Below are 19,642 nucleotides of genomic sequence, written 5' to 3' on the forward strand. Positions count from 1 at the left end.
GCTTAATAGTTATTACACATATTACTCCTTATCATTACAATGTGTGTTCTAGTAAATGAGCTTTCTACCCACTCAAATAATTCGAGGTAAAGTCCAACCTGAATTTATTAGCAAGGATAATCCCTGTACATGGTGACTGGCAGAAAATATGAAGAGAAACAGAGAGTCTACCTTTAATATAGAATACAGGAACCATGATTTCACAAATAGTGAAATCAGAATCACATTTCTGCTTTTTCTTCACTCTTGTCAAGTTGGAATGTAGACCCAGTAAGTCACATAACCCCCCATCTGACCATCAGGAACCCGTTGCACAGTTAGACAACTAATACTTAAGGGCTGTGTGTTTTTGCCTTTACTGCCCTCAAAACACAATTCCATTTGCTATTCCTTTGTTCTAACTGCTGTTTCTTAAACCTGTCCTGAAAAGAACTGTGGTAATCTTCATCCTCTGTCTCAGAGATGATTTCCATCTTCTGAATGATGAGTTTAATAAGCTCGTGCTGTTTTTCCAGAAGAGAACCGAGATCCTTCAGCCTGAAAGGAGACACATTTCATGGGTTAATTTCCAATCATCCTTTCAGTCCTTGAGTACAGAAAGCCTACTGGGTTCTAGATCCAATTAACTGTCCCAAGGCCTTCCCTGGTGGCTCAGATGGTCAAGAATCTGCCTGCAGTGCAGGACATCTGCATTCAGTCCCTGGGTTCGGAAGATCCTCTGGAGAAGGAAAATGCACTCCACTCCAGTATTCTTGCCTGGAAAGAATATGGACAGAAATCCCATGGACAGAGGAGCCTGGAAGGCTACAGTCTATAAGGTAGAAAAGAGTTGGACTCGACTGAGTGACTATCACTTTCACTAGTCATGATCCTCTTAATGAATACATATTTTAAAAGTTTAAGTGGTTCTCCCAAGTTTAATTTTCATCCCAATTTTAGAGATTAAAACAATTAGTTGCACAGGAAGGTTAAACGCCTTGCCTAGGGTCATGCAGTTAGAAAACAGTTGAGTAGGTCTTTGAAAGCAGGTAAATTAGCCCTGAAGCCCTCAGGCTTCACCACTGAACACTGCATAGTTTCTCCAGGGATCCTCAAAGCTTCTAGAGTTTTGCTGTAAGAATTCAGACAGCTGATGAAGAACGCAGTTTAGGATACTGTTGGGCAAAATGATCTGTCAGTAGCAGCAAATCAGTTGTTGGGTCTAAAAAGAAACAGTCTCAAAATTCTCGGTATACTAGCCACATCATCAATTAAAGCATGACAATATAGATAAACACAATTAGACAATATAGACTTTTACTATTCATCATTATTTAGAGTGTTAAATTTTAAAAATACAGATAAAAGGAAAAATACATACCGGTACTTTTGCTTCATTATTTCTGTTTCTAAAGATGTATCAACATTTGGTATTTCTTGTCTCGTTTCATGGGGGCAAAAGATATAATGAAATACACCACGCTATGGGATAAGAGATTAATAGTTATTCAGGTAGAACTCCATTCAGGAACTTGTTCCTGAACAGGTGCCATCAGTCAGCTACAAGGCGGGCATGCCAGCACAAATATTCAGAGACACCATCATGGCCCTCAAGGAGCTCACAGCCTCTTGATAGAAATAGACAAATATAAACAGCCATAAAATGAAGTCACACATGTAACTGAGGGATGTATAAGATGTATAGTTAGTATAGAAGATGGAATAAACTGGAATAGGAGATTGTTTAGGAAAAGGTGTGACTGAACCATATTTTCTCATTAAAAACATCCAACACAAATAGTGGTATTCCACACATGATTGGTTGTTATTTCTTTCAAACTGCTTTGTACCATTATCCAACACAACTTAATGTCACATGGGGAAATTTCTGGAATAGACCTTTTTTTTTTAGTGTCTTTTTTCTTATTTATTTATTTTTATTGAAATGTAGTTGATTTACAATGTTGTTAATTCCTGCTGTACAGCAAAGTGATTTGATTATACCTATATATACAATCTTTTTTAATATTCTTCTCCATAATGGTTTATCATAGGATTTTTTGCTTTTCTTAAATATTTTTAAAATTTACTTATTTTTAATTGGAGGATAATTGCTTTACAATATTGTGTTAGTTTTTTAATGTCTTTTAAACCATCAGTGCACTGCAAAGGGTCAAAGGCAGGTGTGAAATGACCAGGAATGAGGTAACTGTAGTCATCTAGGCAAGAGAAGATGGCCACTTGCACAGGCCACAGGGGAAGTCAGGTGGACCAAACATGGGATCGATTGAGTGTGAAGGTGAGAAAGGGAAAGGAGATGGACAACATCTCTCACAGGCAAATGAACGGTGCTGACATCCAATGAAACATGAAGGTCTGGAAAAAGATGGAATGGTTTCACCCTCTCCCTGTAGGGGATGTTGAGAGGAGGTGAAACAAGAGGAGTAGAGATCACAAGTGTGCTTTACATGAGTTTGTTCTGAACAGCAGTATTTGAGGTACCTTGGAGATACACCAGAGAAGATGCCATATAGACAGTTGGCTACAGGGGCCTGGAACTCAATAAGCTCCAGGCCAGAGAATCAGCTGCTGAGCTTTCTGTGTTTCAGTGGTGATGGCAACTGCAGTTATGAGAGAAATCAAACAAAAATAATGTAGTGCAGAATAAAGCCTAAGCCCATACTGAGATTGACCTTATCATTTATAACTACATAATGGAAATGCACAGAGTCGGACACGACTGAGTGACTGAACTGAACTGAACTGAATGGAAACTCAACATACGAAGAACTCAGAAAGAATTAGAATCCAGTACTTCTGACTGTTAGTATAAGTTTCTTTTCCATTATAATGCAATAGCCTTGTTCAGTCTTTGACACTTTGTATTTTCTGTAATGTACACTCTCCCTGTGTGTGTAAGTACCTGTTTATATATACACATGTATTCTATATATGTACACACATATCTGCACACATATGTAAGTCACACGTGACTAGGAAGAACAAATGAAGTATGCCTACACTGGTCCACCCACTCCCTACTCTCACTGGGGGATGTGGTACGTATTTAACACGGAGGCTATGGATGAGCCACTTGGAAGACGGAAACTTTGCCCATAAACGGGCACCCTTAGGGATAACACAATGAATGAATGCCAATATCATGTGACTGATGACAGTATTTATCACATGTACTTACTAATATCCCTCTGCTGTATCTGGGTCTGTTGGGATACACGATGATGGATTTCTGATCAACTTTGTGTAGGAACCAGAGCGGCAGCTTCTTCTCCAAGCTGGTGTGAAGTTCCACCTAAAGTACGTTTGGGATTTATTGATAAGAATCACTGACGTTCTTGGTCCAGCCTCTAACTACCTGGCTGGCCAAATGCCAACATAGAAAGAGGCTCAGGCAATTACCCAGTTTCTCTGCTGAGATTGTTGGGGAAAATCTTTGTCATGATTACTGACTCTCAGACCAGAGCAGGAGCGCTACACTGACGCAAAGAACTGGCAGGGTGGGGTACCTCTCAGGGCTAAGACAATACCTGTATTAAATAACTGTGTTCTCAGAAATCAGCAGTGTTTATACCTGAATAATTGGGAAGTCATTAGTGAGTTCAGTAAGTCATAATGAAATAAATAAATATAACACTTACCTGCATGGCAATTCTCTTCAACAGTGCATGTTTCTGGACCTCAGCAATGTCACCAACTGCCAAACCAATCTGAAGGACAACAGGGCAGCGAACCACTATTGGTTTAATGACTCATCTAAAAGTGTGTGTGTTGTCCCTTTGGCTACAGTCAGAGTGGGCTTGCAATTTACTAGCAGGGCCTCAAGACACTGTGCTTACACACCGTACAGAAACCTGCAAAAGCCTGTAGACCTTTGTAACAATGCTGGTCACATCAGTGGGTCCAGTAGTCATAAGTGTTCTCATGAAAAGTGAGGGCACACAGATTAACCTGCACTTCATCTTAACTTAAAATGAAAATATGTTACTTTTGGACAAGACAGGGGTGAAGTGAAAGTTGCTCAGCTGTGTCCGACTCTTTGAGACCCCACGGACTACATATAGACCATGGAATTCTCCAGGCCAGAATACTGGAGTGGGTAGCCTTTCCCTTCTCCGGGGGATCTTCCCAACCCAGGGATAGAAACCCAGGTCTCGCACATTGCAGGCAGGTTCTTTACCAGCTGAGCCACAAGGGAAGCCTGGGATTGGTGTAGCCATGCAAAATGGTTGCAAACTCCAGGAGTTGAGCACTTGAGGGAAACAAGAGTGACCTGACAACATGGAAAAGCTAAAACATTAAACTGAGGGAATGGAAGGAATTTATATCTTCCATACTTGGGGAGGAAAAGGTTCACTTTAAAGGTGAGTGAGGATCTGATAAAATCTCCTCTAGAAATCCACAGCTAGGTAGAATTAAGTGAGGTAAGCTGTCAGCTCAGTTCTATTGAACCTGAATTAAATCAGCTACATTCACTCACTCTCTCATCACCTGTTAGGAACTTCATACATGTCTATGCCAAATCAGCCTTCTATAGGCGGTAGCCAGAGAGAAAAAACCAGTCCATGCTCTCAAGGAGCTCAGAGTCAACTGAACTCCATGAGAGAAGGACTCTGGCTACCCAGGACACCACCGTATGCCCAGTGCTTAGAACAGTCCATGGGACTGCAAGAGTCAGACATGACTTAGTGACTCAACAACAGCATGAATCAAAACATTACGTAGTCTGTATTCTTATTTTTTTCCATCAACACTGCCTAGCACAGTCTCTGCTGTACAGTCAGATTCAGACAAACCGTACTGAACGTGTGCTTGTCCATTTATTTATCTATAAATATTTATTTCTATGGACAGTCACAAATTCAGTAACAATTTTGCCAGTGAAGGCTCCCCATGGACCCGGAATTGGGATGTATCTCTGTCTACATCAACCAAGATGCCCGTGGCTGGAGCAGACTCCCTGTGGAAGAGAACACCTGTGTCTGCTGAGGGCATCCAGGCTCTGACTGGCTCAGAGGTGGCAGCTGAATGCTGCCGATGCCCTCTGCATGAGCGACTCTTCCCTGCTTGAATCTCCAGAGGGTCAATGAGAAATTCTAGGGCAGAGATGAGGTCTTAATCTTCCACTCCATGAAGGTCTCTGCCTAACCTCTGACCCTCAGCCCAGCTGCAAAGCAGCATCACCATTCATCATTTCTTTATTACTCTGTTGATACTTTGTACTTCTTCATGGCATTTAGAGGTGATGTCAGGCTACATATTTATTTGTTTACTACTCATCTTCATGACAAGTTTATAATCATGTCAGGGCTCAGTATTGGTATGTTTTGTTCACTGTTGGGCCTGAATCAGTGTCTGGCATTTTGGTAGATTCTTGGTAAATATTTGCTAAATAGATGCATCTTAGCATCCCCTAACCTCACACTGCCTACCTCGCCCCAAGTACTAATGAATGTTGAATGAATGAATTTTATAGCAGTTCCTTTTCTCCCTTCGTGAAAGGAGACAAAAGAGGCTACAAAGCATTATCATTCTTAAACGTCCCAAGTGATCTGCTGACAGCAAACAAAAGGATAAATTACTTACAAGTAAATTCATGAGGACAATTGGGACGAACATGGTGAATGTGATAAGGTGTACAAAGGACAGAAGTGGATACTCCAATTCATCCTTCAAATATGGCTCTAGGAAGGCATCGTGATAATTGATGTCTCCTAGCATCATGCTGAAGGTCTGCATTATAGAAAGGAACGGAGAGCTGAAAGCATCCTGGGAAAAGACAGTAAGGGGAGAATGAAATTCACAATGCGTATATTAAAAAAAAAATATTCCCTAGAGAGTAAAATGATAGAAATCACATTTAAAGTACTTTTTTAAAAAGTCATAAGAGTATGCTACTGAAATACAGTGATAAGAACTATCAATACTAATAAACTGGTGGTAAAGTTATCAAAACGGCTTCCTTGGTGGCTCAGTGGTAAAGAATCTGCCTGCCAAACAGGAGACACAGCTTCATTCCCTAGGTTGGGAACATCCCCCGGAGGAGGAAATGGCAACCCACCCCATTAACCTTGCCTGGGAAATCCCATAGACAGAGGAGCCTGGTGGCCTACAGTTCATATTGTCGTGAAAGAGTCGGATGTGACTAAACAACAACAGCAACAACAAAAGTCCTCAGGAAGATCTTTTCTGCACATATAACAAATCACCATGCGCTAGACATAAACTTTCTGACAATGGAAAAAGTCATTTACTCTCCCCTGTGATAAAAATCATGTGAATGCTATTATATCAGATAAAAAATATTCAAACATTGTGAGGTTACTATGAATTTTGTACACCATTAAGATTTAAGTATAAATATGTATTCCCAGTATTCACAGCAACAAAATCAACGACTCGTGCAAATACCTCACCTGGATATTCAGGAGCACGTAAAAGCAGAGTCCAAAAGCCACAAGAAGGAAGACAAACACAATTGTCGATTTCAACAGAGTCTTCATGATCACCTCCAACATCACGATAAAAATTCCACACTTTTCAAATCTACGGACGTTTTGAAAATTACAACATTTATTCACTTTTCTGCTGAAACTGAATTTCATTCAGTGTCAATAGTTATGAGGCACCAGGTACTAAGTTTCATAGATGAGATCATTGAGGCCATCTACTTTCAGAGAGGGACACGAGAATTTGTGAAGAGTCAAGCCTTTTATTTTCAAACTGTCAAACTGCTCTGTTTTCTTTTGGTTTTACTTCTTCCTAATGTTTATCTTGAATTGTTTTACCACTTGGCCACTGAAAATTATTTCACAGCTTCCCAGTATCAATGCTACCAATTGCTTACAGGCTTCCCAGGTGGTGAAGTGGTAAAGAATTTGCCTGCTAATGCAGGAGACGCAAGAGACGTGGGGTCTATCCCTGAGTCGGGAAGATGCCCTGGAGAAGGAAATGACCACCCATTCAGTATTCTTGCCTGGGAATTCCCATGGACAGAGGAGCCTGGCGGGCCACAGTTCATGGGGTTGCAAAGAATCGGCCATGAATTAGTGACTACACAACAACAACAACGAAGGATGTAGAAGTCACTCAAGCTGGTTTACCTCTGAAGATACAATAAGAAGTTCATCCAGTAGAAGAAAATAGCAACCGCTCCACACTGCCACTGCACATATGCTGGTATCCTGATGAACAAGGGCGACACAAATATGATGCTGGTTGTGTAGATGGTCCATTCAGCTGCGTTGTCCTTATCCAAAAAGTAATTCCTTTTCTGGGGTTGAAAAGAGTAAAGAATTACCACATGTAGAGCCTGAGACCTGGAAACTTATGGATGGTTATATATATGTAACCAGTAACAACATTTGTTTGGCATTACAGCTGGTGAGAAGCTTATGACCAAGGGGCCACCAGCTCTTGCCGTCCTGAACTTAACTCAGAGTCTTGGGTATAGATCAGTATTAGAGGTGCCCCGGCCTCTCCTGCTGACCTGGCATTTTGGGAGCCTAAGCAATTCTATAAGTTTTGTGGCTTTACTCATAAAGTTCACTCCATCTTAAGGAAACTCCCGGGGGGCTGCAAGTTGTTTTAGTCATTCCTTTCTGTCTATATAAAGACATGCATGTGGATTTCTCAGGATAATGAACTAAAGCTGCTTCTAAGGAGGTTTGGGGCCAGTGCTAAGACTTCATTACCATAATGATTTGTTGTCATCTATTCTTAAATATTTCATGTTTTGAGCATCAGATTTCCCATAGGGTAGACAATTTACATATCAATAAGGAATTGTGGAGACCAAAACTAATAGAGAAATCACACAACTTTACAGTTCAATATAAACTATCATTTGTAATCCTCGTCTTTAAAAAATAAAAATAATGACAAGAGAGAATAAATAATATGCCCGAAATCATTTAAGGAATAGTGGAACAACATAGTCTTAACTCTCAGAATTGTGACAATTTAGTGGAAATGTGTATGTATGTATGTGTGTGTGTCTACTTGCGATGTATAATATCAGACAAATCCAAAGTACTATTATTACTACTAACATTCTTTAATGCAAATATCCTTGTGTTTATATCATGTAACATAGCAAATTCTTTCAGAAAATGAGGCATTGTATAAAAGCTATATGACTTATAAAGAACACAAAATTATACCAAAAAATGAATAATGAAAGACTTTAAGCTTCCACACTGAGAGATAAATGATTGATGCCATTTATCAACTGCATCAAAGACCTACACATAATTTATATAAACCTTGGGTCTGATCTGAATGTGTGTTCACCTGTTTAAAAAGACATTGTTGTTGTTGTTGTCTAGTTGCTAAGTCATGTCTGACTCTTTGTGACCCCACAGACTGTAGCCAGTCAGGCTCCTCTGTCCCTGGGATTTCAAGTAAGAATACTGGAGTGGGTTGCCATTTCCTTCTCCAAGGGATCTTCCCTACCCAGGGATCAAACCTGAGTCTCCTGGATTGGCAGGTGGATTCTTTACCACTGAGCCACCTGTAAAAATTATGCAATAAAAAGGTTCCCCAATTTCATTGTAACTTGAAATTTTATCTAATAAAGTAAAGCATTTCTATTAGGAAAGGAATTCAAAGATCCATTTGAAATGGAGTCTTAAGCCAAATAAACAGTTACACCTAAAATTACTTCTGTGAAGAGTGACATTTAAAATTATCAAATTGAAAAAATCTGTGTTAGCAAAATATGAAATATATCTCAGAGAAAAAAGTCTTTCAAAAGTTCATCAGAGCTGGGTAGACACATACATACTAATAAAACTGGAACCACTTGCTTCAGATAAATCAAATAGGCACCATCCAATGCAGGAGCCTTATCTGAAATCATGTAATTTCTACATTTTGAAGAATTTATACTTGGTATATCTGATTTATACATTCATCCAGCTATGTGGTTTTATTCTGACATAAATTGCTTCAATAATAGTTTAGCAATTAGTCTATATTTTGCATATTAAAATATTTGCAACTGTAAAGATATAAAACATATCATGTACCTGTTGGAAAATTTGGGCCACTTCTTTGCAGTATCCTAATATACTTGATAGCAAAACTAAAATCATACAGAAATTTATAGCATAGGAATTCTGAAACAAAAAAGACAAAGTTATAAAGGATATCAAAGAAAACAACACTTTTCTTCATCATTTTCACTATTAAACATTTGTTTTTATCTGCTTTTATTTCTAGGTACTGTCCATTTTTTCTTTAAACAGAAAACTCTTGTGATGCCAATATAAAGACAACACAGTCATTTCATAATGTCTTTATTAATAGAGGTTGCCAATTGAATTCTAAAGGAAAACGAATCTATAGATCTATATAATTGTCTTTAACTGTGGTAAAATACATATAACATAAAGTTTACATTTCAAAAATGTTACATTTTACATATAGAGTTACCTTTTAACACATACAATTCTGTGGCATGAAGTACATTCACAATGTTATACAACTATTACCTAGTTCCATGCCTGTTTCATCACCTCCAAATGGATATCCTATCCCTGCTAAGCATCACTTCCCCCTCCCCAGTATCCTTGGCAGCTAGAAATCTGCTTCCCTGTATATGTTTAGTTGTTCAGTCCTGTCCGACTTTTTGCGACCCCGTGGACTGTACCCTGCCAGGCTCCTCTGTCCATGGGGATTCTCCAAGCCAGAATACTGGTGGGTTGCCATGCCCTCCTCCAGGGGATCTTCCCAACCCAGGGAGCGAATCCAGGTCTCCCACATTGAAGGCAGATTCTTTACCATCTGATCCTCCAGGGAAGCCCTTGAATACTGATGTGGGTAGCCTACCTCTCCTCCAGGGGATTGTCCTGACGCAGAAATCTAACCGGGGTCTCCTGCATTGCAGGCAGATTCTTTACCAGCTGAGCTACCAGGGAAGCCTACTTCCTTGTATATCTTATTTTAAATTTTTATACTTCAGCACCCATCTAAGCTAGGTACATGTCAATGTACCTTATACATGTGAGGTGCATAGGCTCTCATACATGTCAATTCCTTTTGTTAGTTGATAAGCTCATTTATTGATCTATTTATTTACATTCCCTCTCATTCTACAAAGGGTTTTAGAAGTTGCTACATATATGAATTCTATAAACTCTTTGTATTAAACAAAGTCTTGATAGTTCAGATTTATTCTGAGGTTAAAGTATTTTCTAAAGAAAAAATGCCCACAGTTCTGAAAATCTCTTGTTTTAAAAAGCTGGAATATAAAAACCAATTGAAGATACCTTGGTGTCTAAAATTTCTGAATGGTCACTAGTTTCATTGATGATTCCAGTTGAGTTGAAAGCCATACCTGGTCTGATACTGACAACAAGAAAGGTCATGGGAAACAGACCAAGACAGTAAGATCCTAGGTTCAAAACATGGGCTCTAAACCCATAAGCCAACCTACAAAACATAAGCAAACCACACTGAGTGTTTCAACCACAAATATTCAGTTGAGATACCTGCAGAAAGAGGGGTTATAGTCTCTTCTGGAAATGTATTTGATAAGTTCATTGAACTTGAAAGATTTTGGAATTCACCTTTTTCATTTCCAGAAAAGGAATCACAACTTCCTACGAAATTATGACTTACTTAAAATCTCTCACCAATTAATGGAAGGAACTTTAGCTCTGACTCCAGGTTGAATGCTCTTCCCAGGAATACTATTGTTACTTCATTGTCTGCTAAACTGCAGAGCCCAGGAATGCTTCTTTGTGTTTTATATAATGATACCCCCAAATATTTCATTTAATGCTAAAGATAAATTAATATCAACATTTTTAATACCAAAATTTGCCTGACATATTTCTTTTTTAAAGTATAGAACATTAAAAGTAATAAAATATAAAGTATTCTGATACCATTAAACAATTATTTAGAAGATTTTTTAACAATCAAATATTACTGGGTCAGTTTATTTTTTGTTTTGCAAGATTTTTAATGAATTTAATGAGAGCAACATTCAAAAGAAACGCTACTTAATACCCACCATTTCATAAGTAAGTATTCTTTACACACAGGGTGGTTGAGAAGCTCTATGCGGTTATGTTGCACCATTGCCTGAGAAATAAGGAAAGATCAATAAAAATACAATCACATTGAACTCTTGAGTATAAACTCAGCTTTTTGTTTGCTGGCTTTATAACTTTATTTTGATTTTATCCAAACAACACTTGCTTATTTTAGAAAATTTGAAAAATCAAAAATTCTATCAAGAATATGTTTCTTTAAAAAAAAAAAAACACAAGCTAGAGAGAACCATTTCCTACAGATGCTAAAATGATTTGCATGGAACAGATGTGAGAGTCAGCTGTCATCACCAGTCTTACGGGCATTAAATCCACATGTCTCCTCTTCCTTCACACTCCAAGTCCTCAGTGAGCCTTTCAAAGATATTTTTTTTCTTTCTGACGTGGACAATTTTTGAAACCTTTATTGAATTTGTTACAATATTGTTTCTTTTTTTATGTTTTGCTTTTTTTGGCCATGAGGCATGTGGGATCTTAGCTCCCCAACCAGGGATTGAACCGGTGAACCGGCATACCCCCTGCCTTGGGAGGGGAAGTCTTAACCACTGGACAGCCAGGGATTCCCATCAGCCAGCCTTTTAAATTTCACATTAGGTGATGGCTGGTACCATGGTCTGTATCAAAGCCTTCCACGTAGGGAAATGAACTCACTTAAAGTAAATGAAAGTTCTTAATTGATCTAGAACAGTGCTGTCCAATGGAACTTTCTGCAGTGACGAAAATTTCTATATCTATGCTGTTGAGCAAAAGAGCTACAAGCCACATAGGCTTCTGAGGGCTTGAAACATGGCTACTGCAAATAAAGTAATGAATTTTTAACTTTATTTTAATTTTTATTAATTTTCATTTAAGCAGTCACATGTGGTTCAGTTACTATAATAGAGAAAGTAGATCTGGATCCTACACCACCATTTGCCATCCAGCCTTCAAATATGTTTTCTTCCACATGCTCACAAGCTTTTGTGTTGCCAATATTTACACCACAAGTCTGCTGCTCCACGTGGCTAAAATCTGTTGAAACTAGAGGCTGCTGTCCTTTTAGACCAGAAACCCACTCATCTGATACCTGTTTTCCTCTGCAGTTATTTGAGTTTGAAACTCCTGGTTTACCCTGAAGCAGATTGTCTGCATGGCTTTCAAGACCTCACTTACAAGAAATGTAAAAGCACTCTTTGGAATAAGAACTGGTTTGGATCCAGTCTCTTGGGAAATTTGGGTCCAAACTGTGTGATTAGTGCCTGCTTTCAGATTGGGTTCACTCTTCCAGAAGGACGTAAGAGCTGCTGAGAGGTTTGCGCTTACCCTGGAGGCCAGTGGTTAGCTGAATTTGGAATCAATGACTGTAAACTGTCACCCCCTGCATTTTCCTGGGGTTTTACACTATTGGAAACTCTTATATATGTATGTCTGCATTGAAGTGGATGGAGGCGGGAGCAGACGCTGATGGTCAGCCTGTGTTGTTTATGGTTTATTGGATTCTGGGTTGGGCAGATCTAGCATGACCATTAGGACTAAGGTGATCAACAGTGTGGAACTTTAAGGGCACCAAGTTACAATCATTTTGTATGATTGCTTTCTTTACTAACAAATAAAGAATTAGGCTGCATGGCATACACAGAGATCAAACTGTAAATCTGGAATTCTCTCTAGACTCCTTCCTGGAACTATCATACCAAAACATTACAGAATTCATGTAGAAACTACCTGATTAAGGAAAATAGTGGACTTACATTGAGAGTTAAAAGAGGCTCATATACGACGTCCTGTACAGGTGTTCCTTTTTTGGTGAATTCTAATGGACACTGAAGATATGTGAAATTATACTCGATCTGTAGAAGATAACAATTTTTAAAAATTGCAGTCTAGCATAGGCCCCCAAAGTCCTTCTTAACACGTCAAATATGCAACCCTATCATTCTGCTGAAAATTAAGTGATTCAAATAAAGTTGAGCCATTTAACCTGAAGAAAAGTAAATAAGCTATTCTATATTCATTTCAAAAAATAAATGTGCCAACAGGGTATTTGATTCCTTTCTAAATAACTCTCTAGTTGTGGGAAAAAAATGTCTTCTAGAAAGACCACTTAGATCTTTTAGAATTTCATTCTTCAGGCAATATTACACAAGAAAATATAAAGATATAAATAATAAGGCTAAATAAAACTATTAGAAACAATTAATCCATGAGAAAAAACTGAAGATCCGAGGGAAAAATTATCTCGTAAGTAGATAATATAATAATATGAGAAATGAAGACAATTACCGTCTTTTGAGATTCTGGAGTTCTAGTAACATTATTTTTACTATTCCTTAAAGAGTTAGAATGCATTTCAAGTTATTATGATAAAATAAACTTACATGGTAGTCTTGGGAGGACTTGTCTTCTGTGGAGGGCATGACGCAAAAATCTAAAAGTACCTTTGAGAGAGAAAGACTGACAAAGCTATTGGGCAGGAGACTATATCCAAGATGGTATTTGGTCCCATTTCTAAAATAATATCCATGATATTACTTTCCCCTTCCTTTGCTTCTTGTACCTCAAAGACTTGTACACTATGATCTAAGTCATTCAGGAACAAAGTCTAAAACATGAAGTATTAACACGTACCACTGCATGCCTCAGCAATACCAAGTGATATAGAAAAATACACACCTCAGAATGAAACTGCATCGACTAAATTTTAGGTGAGAAATATTCCATTTGCTTTGCCTAAAACTTGATGTCTTTCTGGGTTCCTAGAAAATATGTGGATGATTGAGGATTCCTTTGCTTGGCATCTTCTAGTGGTAACTTAATTGTCTCTAACTGAGACCTTTCAGCTGAGTCCTGAGTTCTTCCCACAGTCTAGGTTGCTTCTTCTGTATCACCTGATCCTGGAATATTGTGTTTGCTTCTGTACCTGGCTTACTGAGCAACAGTGACAAAGTTCACATCCAAAGTGGTGTGGACAGAATGTTAGACCATGGATATTACAATGACAAACAGTTGGAGGCCCTCGAGATGCTCAGTTAAGGGAGAAATCACTCAAGAGTTAAGCATTAGATCCTCCCCTGGGAAGTGTAGGGACAGATATTCTGTGGGGGTTCCTGTCTATTACATAAACAATTTGAGTAACCCCAAATCTGTGTGCTGCGACCTTTCTGGTGGCCCCAAATCATGATCCTGAGAAAGAAATTCTGCCCAGTCAGTCTGCCCTCCTGAAACCAGATGTGGACACAAGGCCCCAGGTAACCCCATCAGTAGGTCCCTTGGAGTTCCTGGGACATCTGGTCAACCCTACCTGCAGCACACAAGGGTAGAGGGTTAGACAGCACCCTGAAGAGGAGACATAGGAACTCAGGCCCCCTTGAGAGGGCATGCCTGTCCTGGCTGGTCTCAAGCACCAAGGCAACTTAAAAATTTTGAGGCAGTCTCTGTTGATGACCCAGCAGCAGTACTAGGAGTCATAACAGACATCATGAAAAAGAAAGACAAGTCCAGTCAATTGTGCTGTGCAGGGAAGAACCAGACACAGGCCTGGCAATTACAGTTTGAAAGATTTGTAATAGCCAGCACCGGCAAACTGAAGGCTGGGCTGCCAGAGAAAGGGGAAGGTCATGGAAGAATTGTGTATGTTACACAAATGTGTGATGTGAGAATAAACTAAAAGACTTTTAATTCCCCCTAGTTAAAAAAAAATATTCATAATACTAAAATAATACCAAGTCATTATAGAAAATGAACTAGAAAATATATGGTAACATGAAAAAGAAAAGAAAAACCAAATCATAATCACAACTGTAATTCCTATTAGCATTTTGGAATAATTTCTATGTTTTCCATATGTGAATATTTATAACTTTTTATTATTATTAATAATGCTGCAGGAAGCATCATTGCACATAAATCTGTCTATACATCTGATTATTCATTAGGACAGATCCAAACAACTGGAATTACTGAGTGAGAAAATCTGAAATCATGTTCACAACTAATAAATGCAAATTTGAAACAATAACATGCATGCCCCCAAACCCCTACATCTAGAGGCTTTATTCAGCTGGCAACCTCCTCTAGTGCTCTCTGCTCTAGACTTGGATTGTTTGAATAAAAAAAATATGTTTAACATATTTTCCTACATTGCACATAACCACTAATAAGATTTTTTAATCCAAGTAGGTCCTTCTTAAATTTGTTGGCTAGATTCCCTTGTAGCCTATATAAAACTAAACGCTTAATTTTAGAGATGGAAATTACTATGTTTAGGTTGTGATTACAACAATAAATCCTCACATTTTATTACATGCCAAGCATATACCCAGAGGAATTTTGTTTTTAGAACTTACTTTCATGCATTCAGGGAGGTATTCTACCAGTTCTATGACTGGACATCTATTCGTAGGAGAACAATGATTAAAAACCTTGAAACACTCTCCCCATCTGTAAAAAAATAATAAACACAATTCTTAAACTTTCTGTTGTGTGCAACAACAGAACTACCAGTTGAAATTCAAGATTACGATCTTTAGGAGAAATTGATTGGTTAGCTGAAATTCAAGATTATTGTGTTTAGGAGAAACTGATTGGTTCCAATGGAATCAATATGTGAACTGAAATCAATCCAATAGAGTCCTTATTCATTCATGGAAATTAGAAATGTGGGCAAATTCAAGGATGGTTGTTATAATCACTGTTCTGACTCTATCTAAATGCCTTTTCAAGAAGGTAGGTTTTGACTTTGATTTCCCCCTGAAGTCATGAAGGGGTATTACTTTCAAATCTGGTCATGCTGTATGGAGACATCCACATTCACAAACATACAACAACAACATAGTACTGGTCACATGACACTTTACCTTTAACCCAGGTATACATCATGTATTGAATTAAACTACAAAGTAACATGTATCAGGGCTTCCCGGGTGGCTCGGTGGTAAAGAATCTGCCTGCCAAGCAGGAGACAGTGGGTCTGATCCCTGTGCCAGGAAGATCCCCTGGAGAAGGGAATGGCAATCCATTCCAGTATTGTTGCCTGGGAAATCACGTGGACAGAGAAGCCTGGTGGGCTACAGTCCACGGGGTTGCAAAAGAGCAGGACGTGACTGTGCAACTAAACAACAACAACATGTATTAAGTACATTAATAACCACGGGCTCTGTGAGAACATCGCAGATTTGCATCTTTCTTCACTGCCATCTGATTGGACAAATGTTTATGACACCAAGAATGAAAGAAATCTACAACAGGAAGTAAAAAAGAGCCCATTTATCGCCAAGATCCTATCTTTGTAATAGGAGGCTAGTTCTAAAAGCTACCCAGGCAAATTTTCTGTTAACCCTATCAGTAAAGTCCGTCCAGGATATCTGTACCATCAATAGAAAACTCCAGGTTGCACTGGTGAGTGCTTCTAAGGAAGAATGGGCCAGAGGACCTGGAGACTTCCCATGCTCCAAAACACAGGCTTGGTCTGCTATGAATATGAGATTGCTCATCTCTGAGTCCACTACCGGGGGACACTGGGCCTTGGTGAGAATCTATCTGTGATGACTAATATATAGAATAGATTATGTTTGAGACATGGGACAAACTACCCTCCAACTTCATCATTAAAACTCCTTAGAGTACGGTTTAAAAAACACTCACAGCCACACAAGATCATGGGCTAAAGGAAATTCCATTTCCTGGTACTGGTAACAACAGGGATTTACCTTGAAGAATATTTTCACCAACATCCAGTTTGGGGGTTTCCACTGGGCAGGAGAGCTTCGGGCACGTTCAGGGGAGTCAGGGCAGAGTTAGCCTGACAACGAGCATGGTGCCACAGACTACAGACGCCTGACCCCCGGGGGCCTCACACGAGTGCTGTGAAGTGGGTCTGTGCTCCCGCCACTTAGAAATGGGAGCTGGAGACCAGAGAGTTTAAGCAACTCTTCAGGTGTCTGTGGTCACTCAAAGAGTTCATTAAAAATGTTAGGGAAACAACTGACATTTTAAAATGTTGACTTTTTGCATCTGTCTCTAAAGCAAGGGAAATAAAGGCAAAAATAAACAAATAGGACCTAATGAAACTTAAAAGTGTTTGCACAGCCAAGGACATCATCGACAAAAAGACAACCTACTGAATGGAAGAAAATATTTTCAAATGATATGATGCAGCTCATATAATTCAACATCAAAAAAACAAACAACCTGATTTTAAAAAATGGACAGAAGACCTCTATAGACATATTCCCAAAGAAGACAAATAGATAGCCAACGGGCACATGGAAAGATGCTGCTAATCATCAGAGAAATGCAAATTCAAACCATAATGAGATATCACCTCACACCTGTCAGAATGGCTATTGTCAACAAGAACATATATAACAAATGGTGGCAAGGATGTGGAGAAGAGGGAACCCTCATAACACTGTTGGTAGGGATGTAAATTGGTACAGTCACTATGGGGGTTCCTCAGAAAGCTAAAACTAGAACTACCATATGATGAAGTAAGTCCACTCCTGGGTATATAGGTATACAGGATATATAATCCTAAGGAAAAATAAAAACACTAACTCAAAAAGATACATGTACCACAGTGTTCAAAGCAGCATTATTTACAGTTGCCAATATATGGAAGCAACCTGTGTCCATCAACAGATGAATGGATAAAGATGTGGTATATGTGTGTGTGTGTGCATATATATACATAGACAGATAGATAGATACAATGGAATATCACTCAGCCATAAGAAAGAATGAAATTTTGCCATTTTTAACAACATGTATGGACTTGGGAGGGTATTATGGTAAGAGAAATAAGTCAGACAGAAAGACAAATGCTTTATGGCATCGCTTATATGTGGACTAAAAATAAATTAGTGAATATTTAAAAAAAGAGAGACTCGTGGATATAGAGAATAAACCAGTGGTTACCAGGAGGGAGAAGGAAGAGGGGAAGAGCAAAGTAAGAGTAGGGGATTGGAGGTACAAACTACTATGTATCAAACAAATAAGCTACAAGGATATAATGTGCAACATGGAATATAGGCAATGTTTTAGAAAACTATAAATGGAATATAACCTTTAAAAATTGTGAATCACTGTGTTATACACCTGGAACTTACATAATATATTGCACATCAACTAAACCTGAATGAAAAAAGGAAAAATAGATAAAAATGGTGATCGACAGCTGAAACTTTTATTCTTTTTCTCTTCCTGCTTCCTCTCGGATTATCCCCAATGCCAAAGGACACTAGACAATTGTGGGCAGGACGGCAGCGTACCTTTTGTTCCTGATGGTTGTGAGGACCACCTCCTTCCTCTTATTGTGAATTGCAACGTGCAGGAAGGAGGCCTGCTGCTTGTTCAGGACCACATCGGCATCGTAGCTCAGGAGCAGGGAGACAGCTTTGGCATGGCCCTCCCTCGCCGCAAAGTGAAGCGCGGTGTTCTTTCAGAGAAAACAGAACCCAGAAAATCCAGTGACAAAGGCTACTCATCATTTGGCTATTTTACAGCTTTGTTTCACTGTTGAATTGCTTAAGATATTATTAACAAAACTATTTAATGACAAAGAGTTAAAATTTGGGGCTCCCCCAGTGGCTCAGTGGTAAAGAATCTACCTGCCAATGCAGGAGACCTGGGTTTGATGCCTGGTAGGAGAAAAATCCCACATGCCATGGAGCAACTAAGCTCCTGCATCATAACTACCGAGCCTGTGGTCTAGAGCCTGGGAGCCACCACTACAGAAACCACACACCCTAGAGCCTGTGCTCCACAACGAGAGAAGCCAGCACAGTGAGAAGAAACCTGTGCACCGCAACTGCAGAGCAGCCCCCGCCTGCCACAGCTAGAGGGAAAAAATCCATGCTCTTTCAAAGATCTAGCACAGGCAAAAATAAAATAAATTTAAAAAAAAATCAGAGGTTGATAAAAGGTTGCCGGTCTTGAGTTTTGCCACATAAAAGACATTTTAAAAAGCAATGATAGTCCTCTAGGCTCTGTCATTTCGTGAAAGAACGTACATTTCAATACTCATTCTCCAAAAAAGAATGAAGGACATTATAGTGGACTGAAGGAGAGTCTCTCAAATCAAATACGCTTAGTTTTAGGGAAAACTTACCCCTGCCCTCTTCATTTCCCTTGGTCCCCCAGGGAATGGTGAAAATTTTATCATCAATTCACATGGGCCTGTAACAGGCCTCTACGAGACTCACCAGCTGTCCTCAACATACACCCACCCCTTGGGGCTGTCTCCTTATTCTGTTCCCCTTTGACTCTTTCCTCACTAATAGTCTGCATAATAAGGAATAGTTAGGGAGTCTGGGATGGACATGTATACACTGCTATCTTTAAGATGGATAACTAACAAGGACCTACGGTATAGCACAGGGAACTCTGCTCAGTGTTATGTGACAGCCTGGATGGCAGGGGAGTTTGGGAGAGAATGAATACATGGATATATATGGCTGAGTCCCTTTGCTCTCCAATTGAAGCTATCACAACACTGTTCATCAGCTGTACTCCAATATAAAAAGTTTAAAAAAAAAGAAGAACCCAATATAGGGCAAGAAGGGAAGAGGGTAGCTGAGAAGGTTTCTGGCAATGTTGGAAGGTTCCTC

General features: G+C 39.1%; 1 protein-coding gene across 1 annotated transcript in view; it reads right to left on the bottom strand.

Moving 5' to 3' along the window:
* Window positions 1-332: 332 nt before the first annotated feature.
* Window positions 333-19,642, bottom strand: part of TRPA1 (transient receptor potential cation channel subfamily A member 1) — a 65,189-nt gene continuing 45,879 nt past the window's right edge. The window contains exons 15-28 of the mRNA XM_052651765.1: window positions 18,305-18,471; window positions 15,383-15,476; window positions 13,415-13,474; window positions 12,788-12,886; window positions 11,018-11,088; window positions 10,269-10,431; window positions 9,027-9,116; window positions 7,101-7,270; window positions 6,414-6,543; window positions 5,584-5,766; window positions 3,639-3,707; window positions 3,179-3,292; window positions 1,361-1,461; window positions 333-537 (exon numbers count right to left, since the gene is read on the bottom strand). Coding sequence (XP_052507725.1) covers window positions 333-537; window positions 1,361-1,461; window positions 3,179-3,292; window positions 3,639-3,707; window positions 5,584-5,766; window positions 6,414-6,543; window positions 7,101-7,270; window positions 9,027-9,116; window positions 10,269-10,431; window positions 11,018-11,088; window positions 12,788-12,886; window positions 13,415-13,474; window positions 15,383-15,476; window positions 18,305-18,471 — 1,716 coding nt within the window. The remainder of the gene's footprint in view (window positions 538-1,360; window positions 1,462-3,178; window positions 3,293-3,638; window positions 3,708-5,583; window positions 5,767-6,413; window positions 6,544-7,100; window positions 7,271-9,026; window positions 9,117-10,268; window positions 10,432-11,017; window positions 11,089-12,787; window positions 12,887-13,414; window positions 13,475-15,382; window positions 15,477-18,304; window positions 18,472-19,642) is intronic.

This window comes from Budorcas taxicolor, chromosome 14 (genome assembly GCF_023091745.1).
Source record: "Budorcas taxicolor isolate Tak-1 chromosome 14, Takin1.1, whole genome shotgun sequence".
NCBI classification, from domain to species: domain Eukaryota; kingdom Metazoa; phylum Chordata; class Mammalia; order Artiodactyla; family Bovidae; genus Budorcas; species Budorcas taxicolor.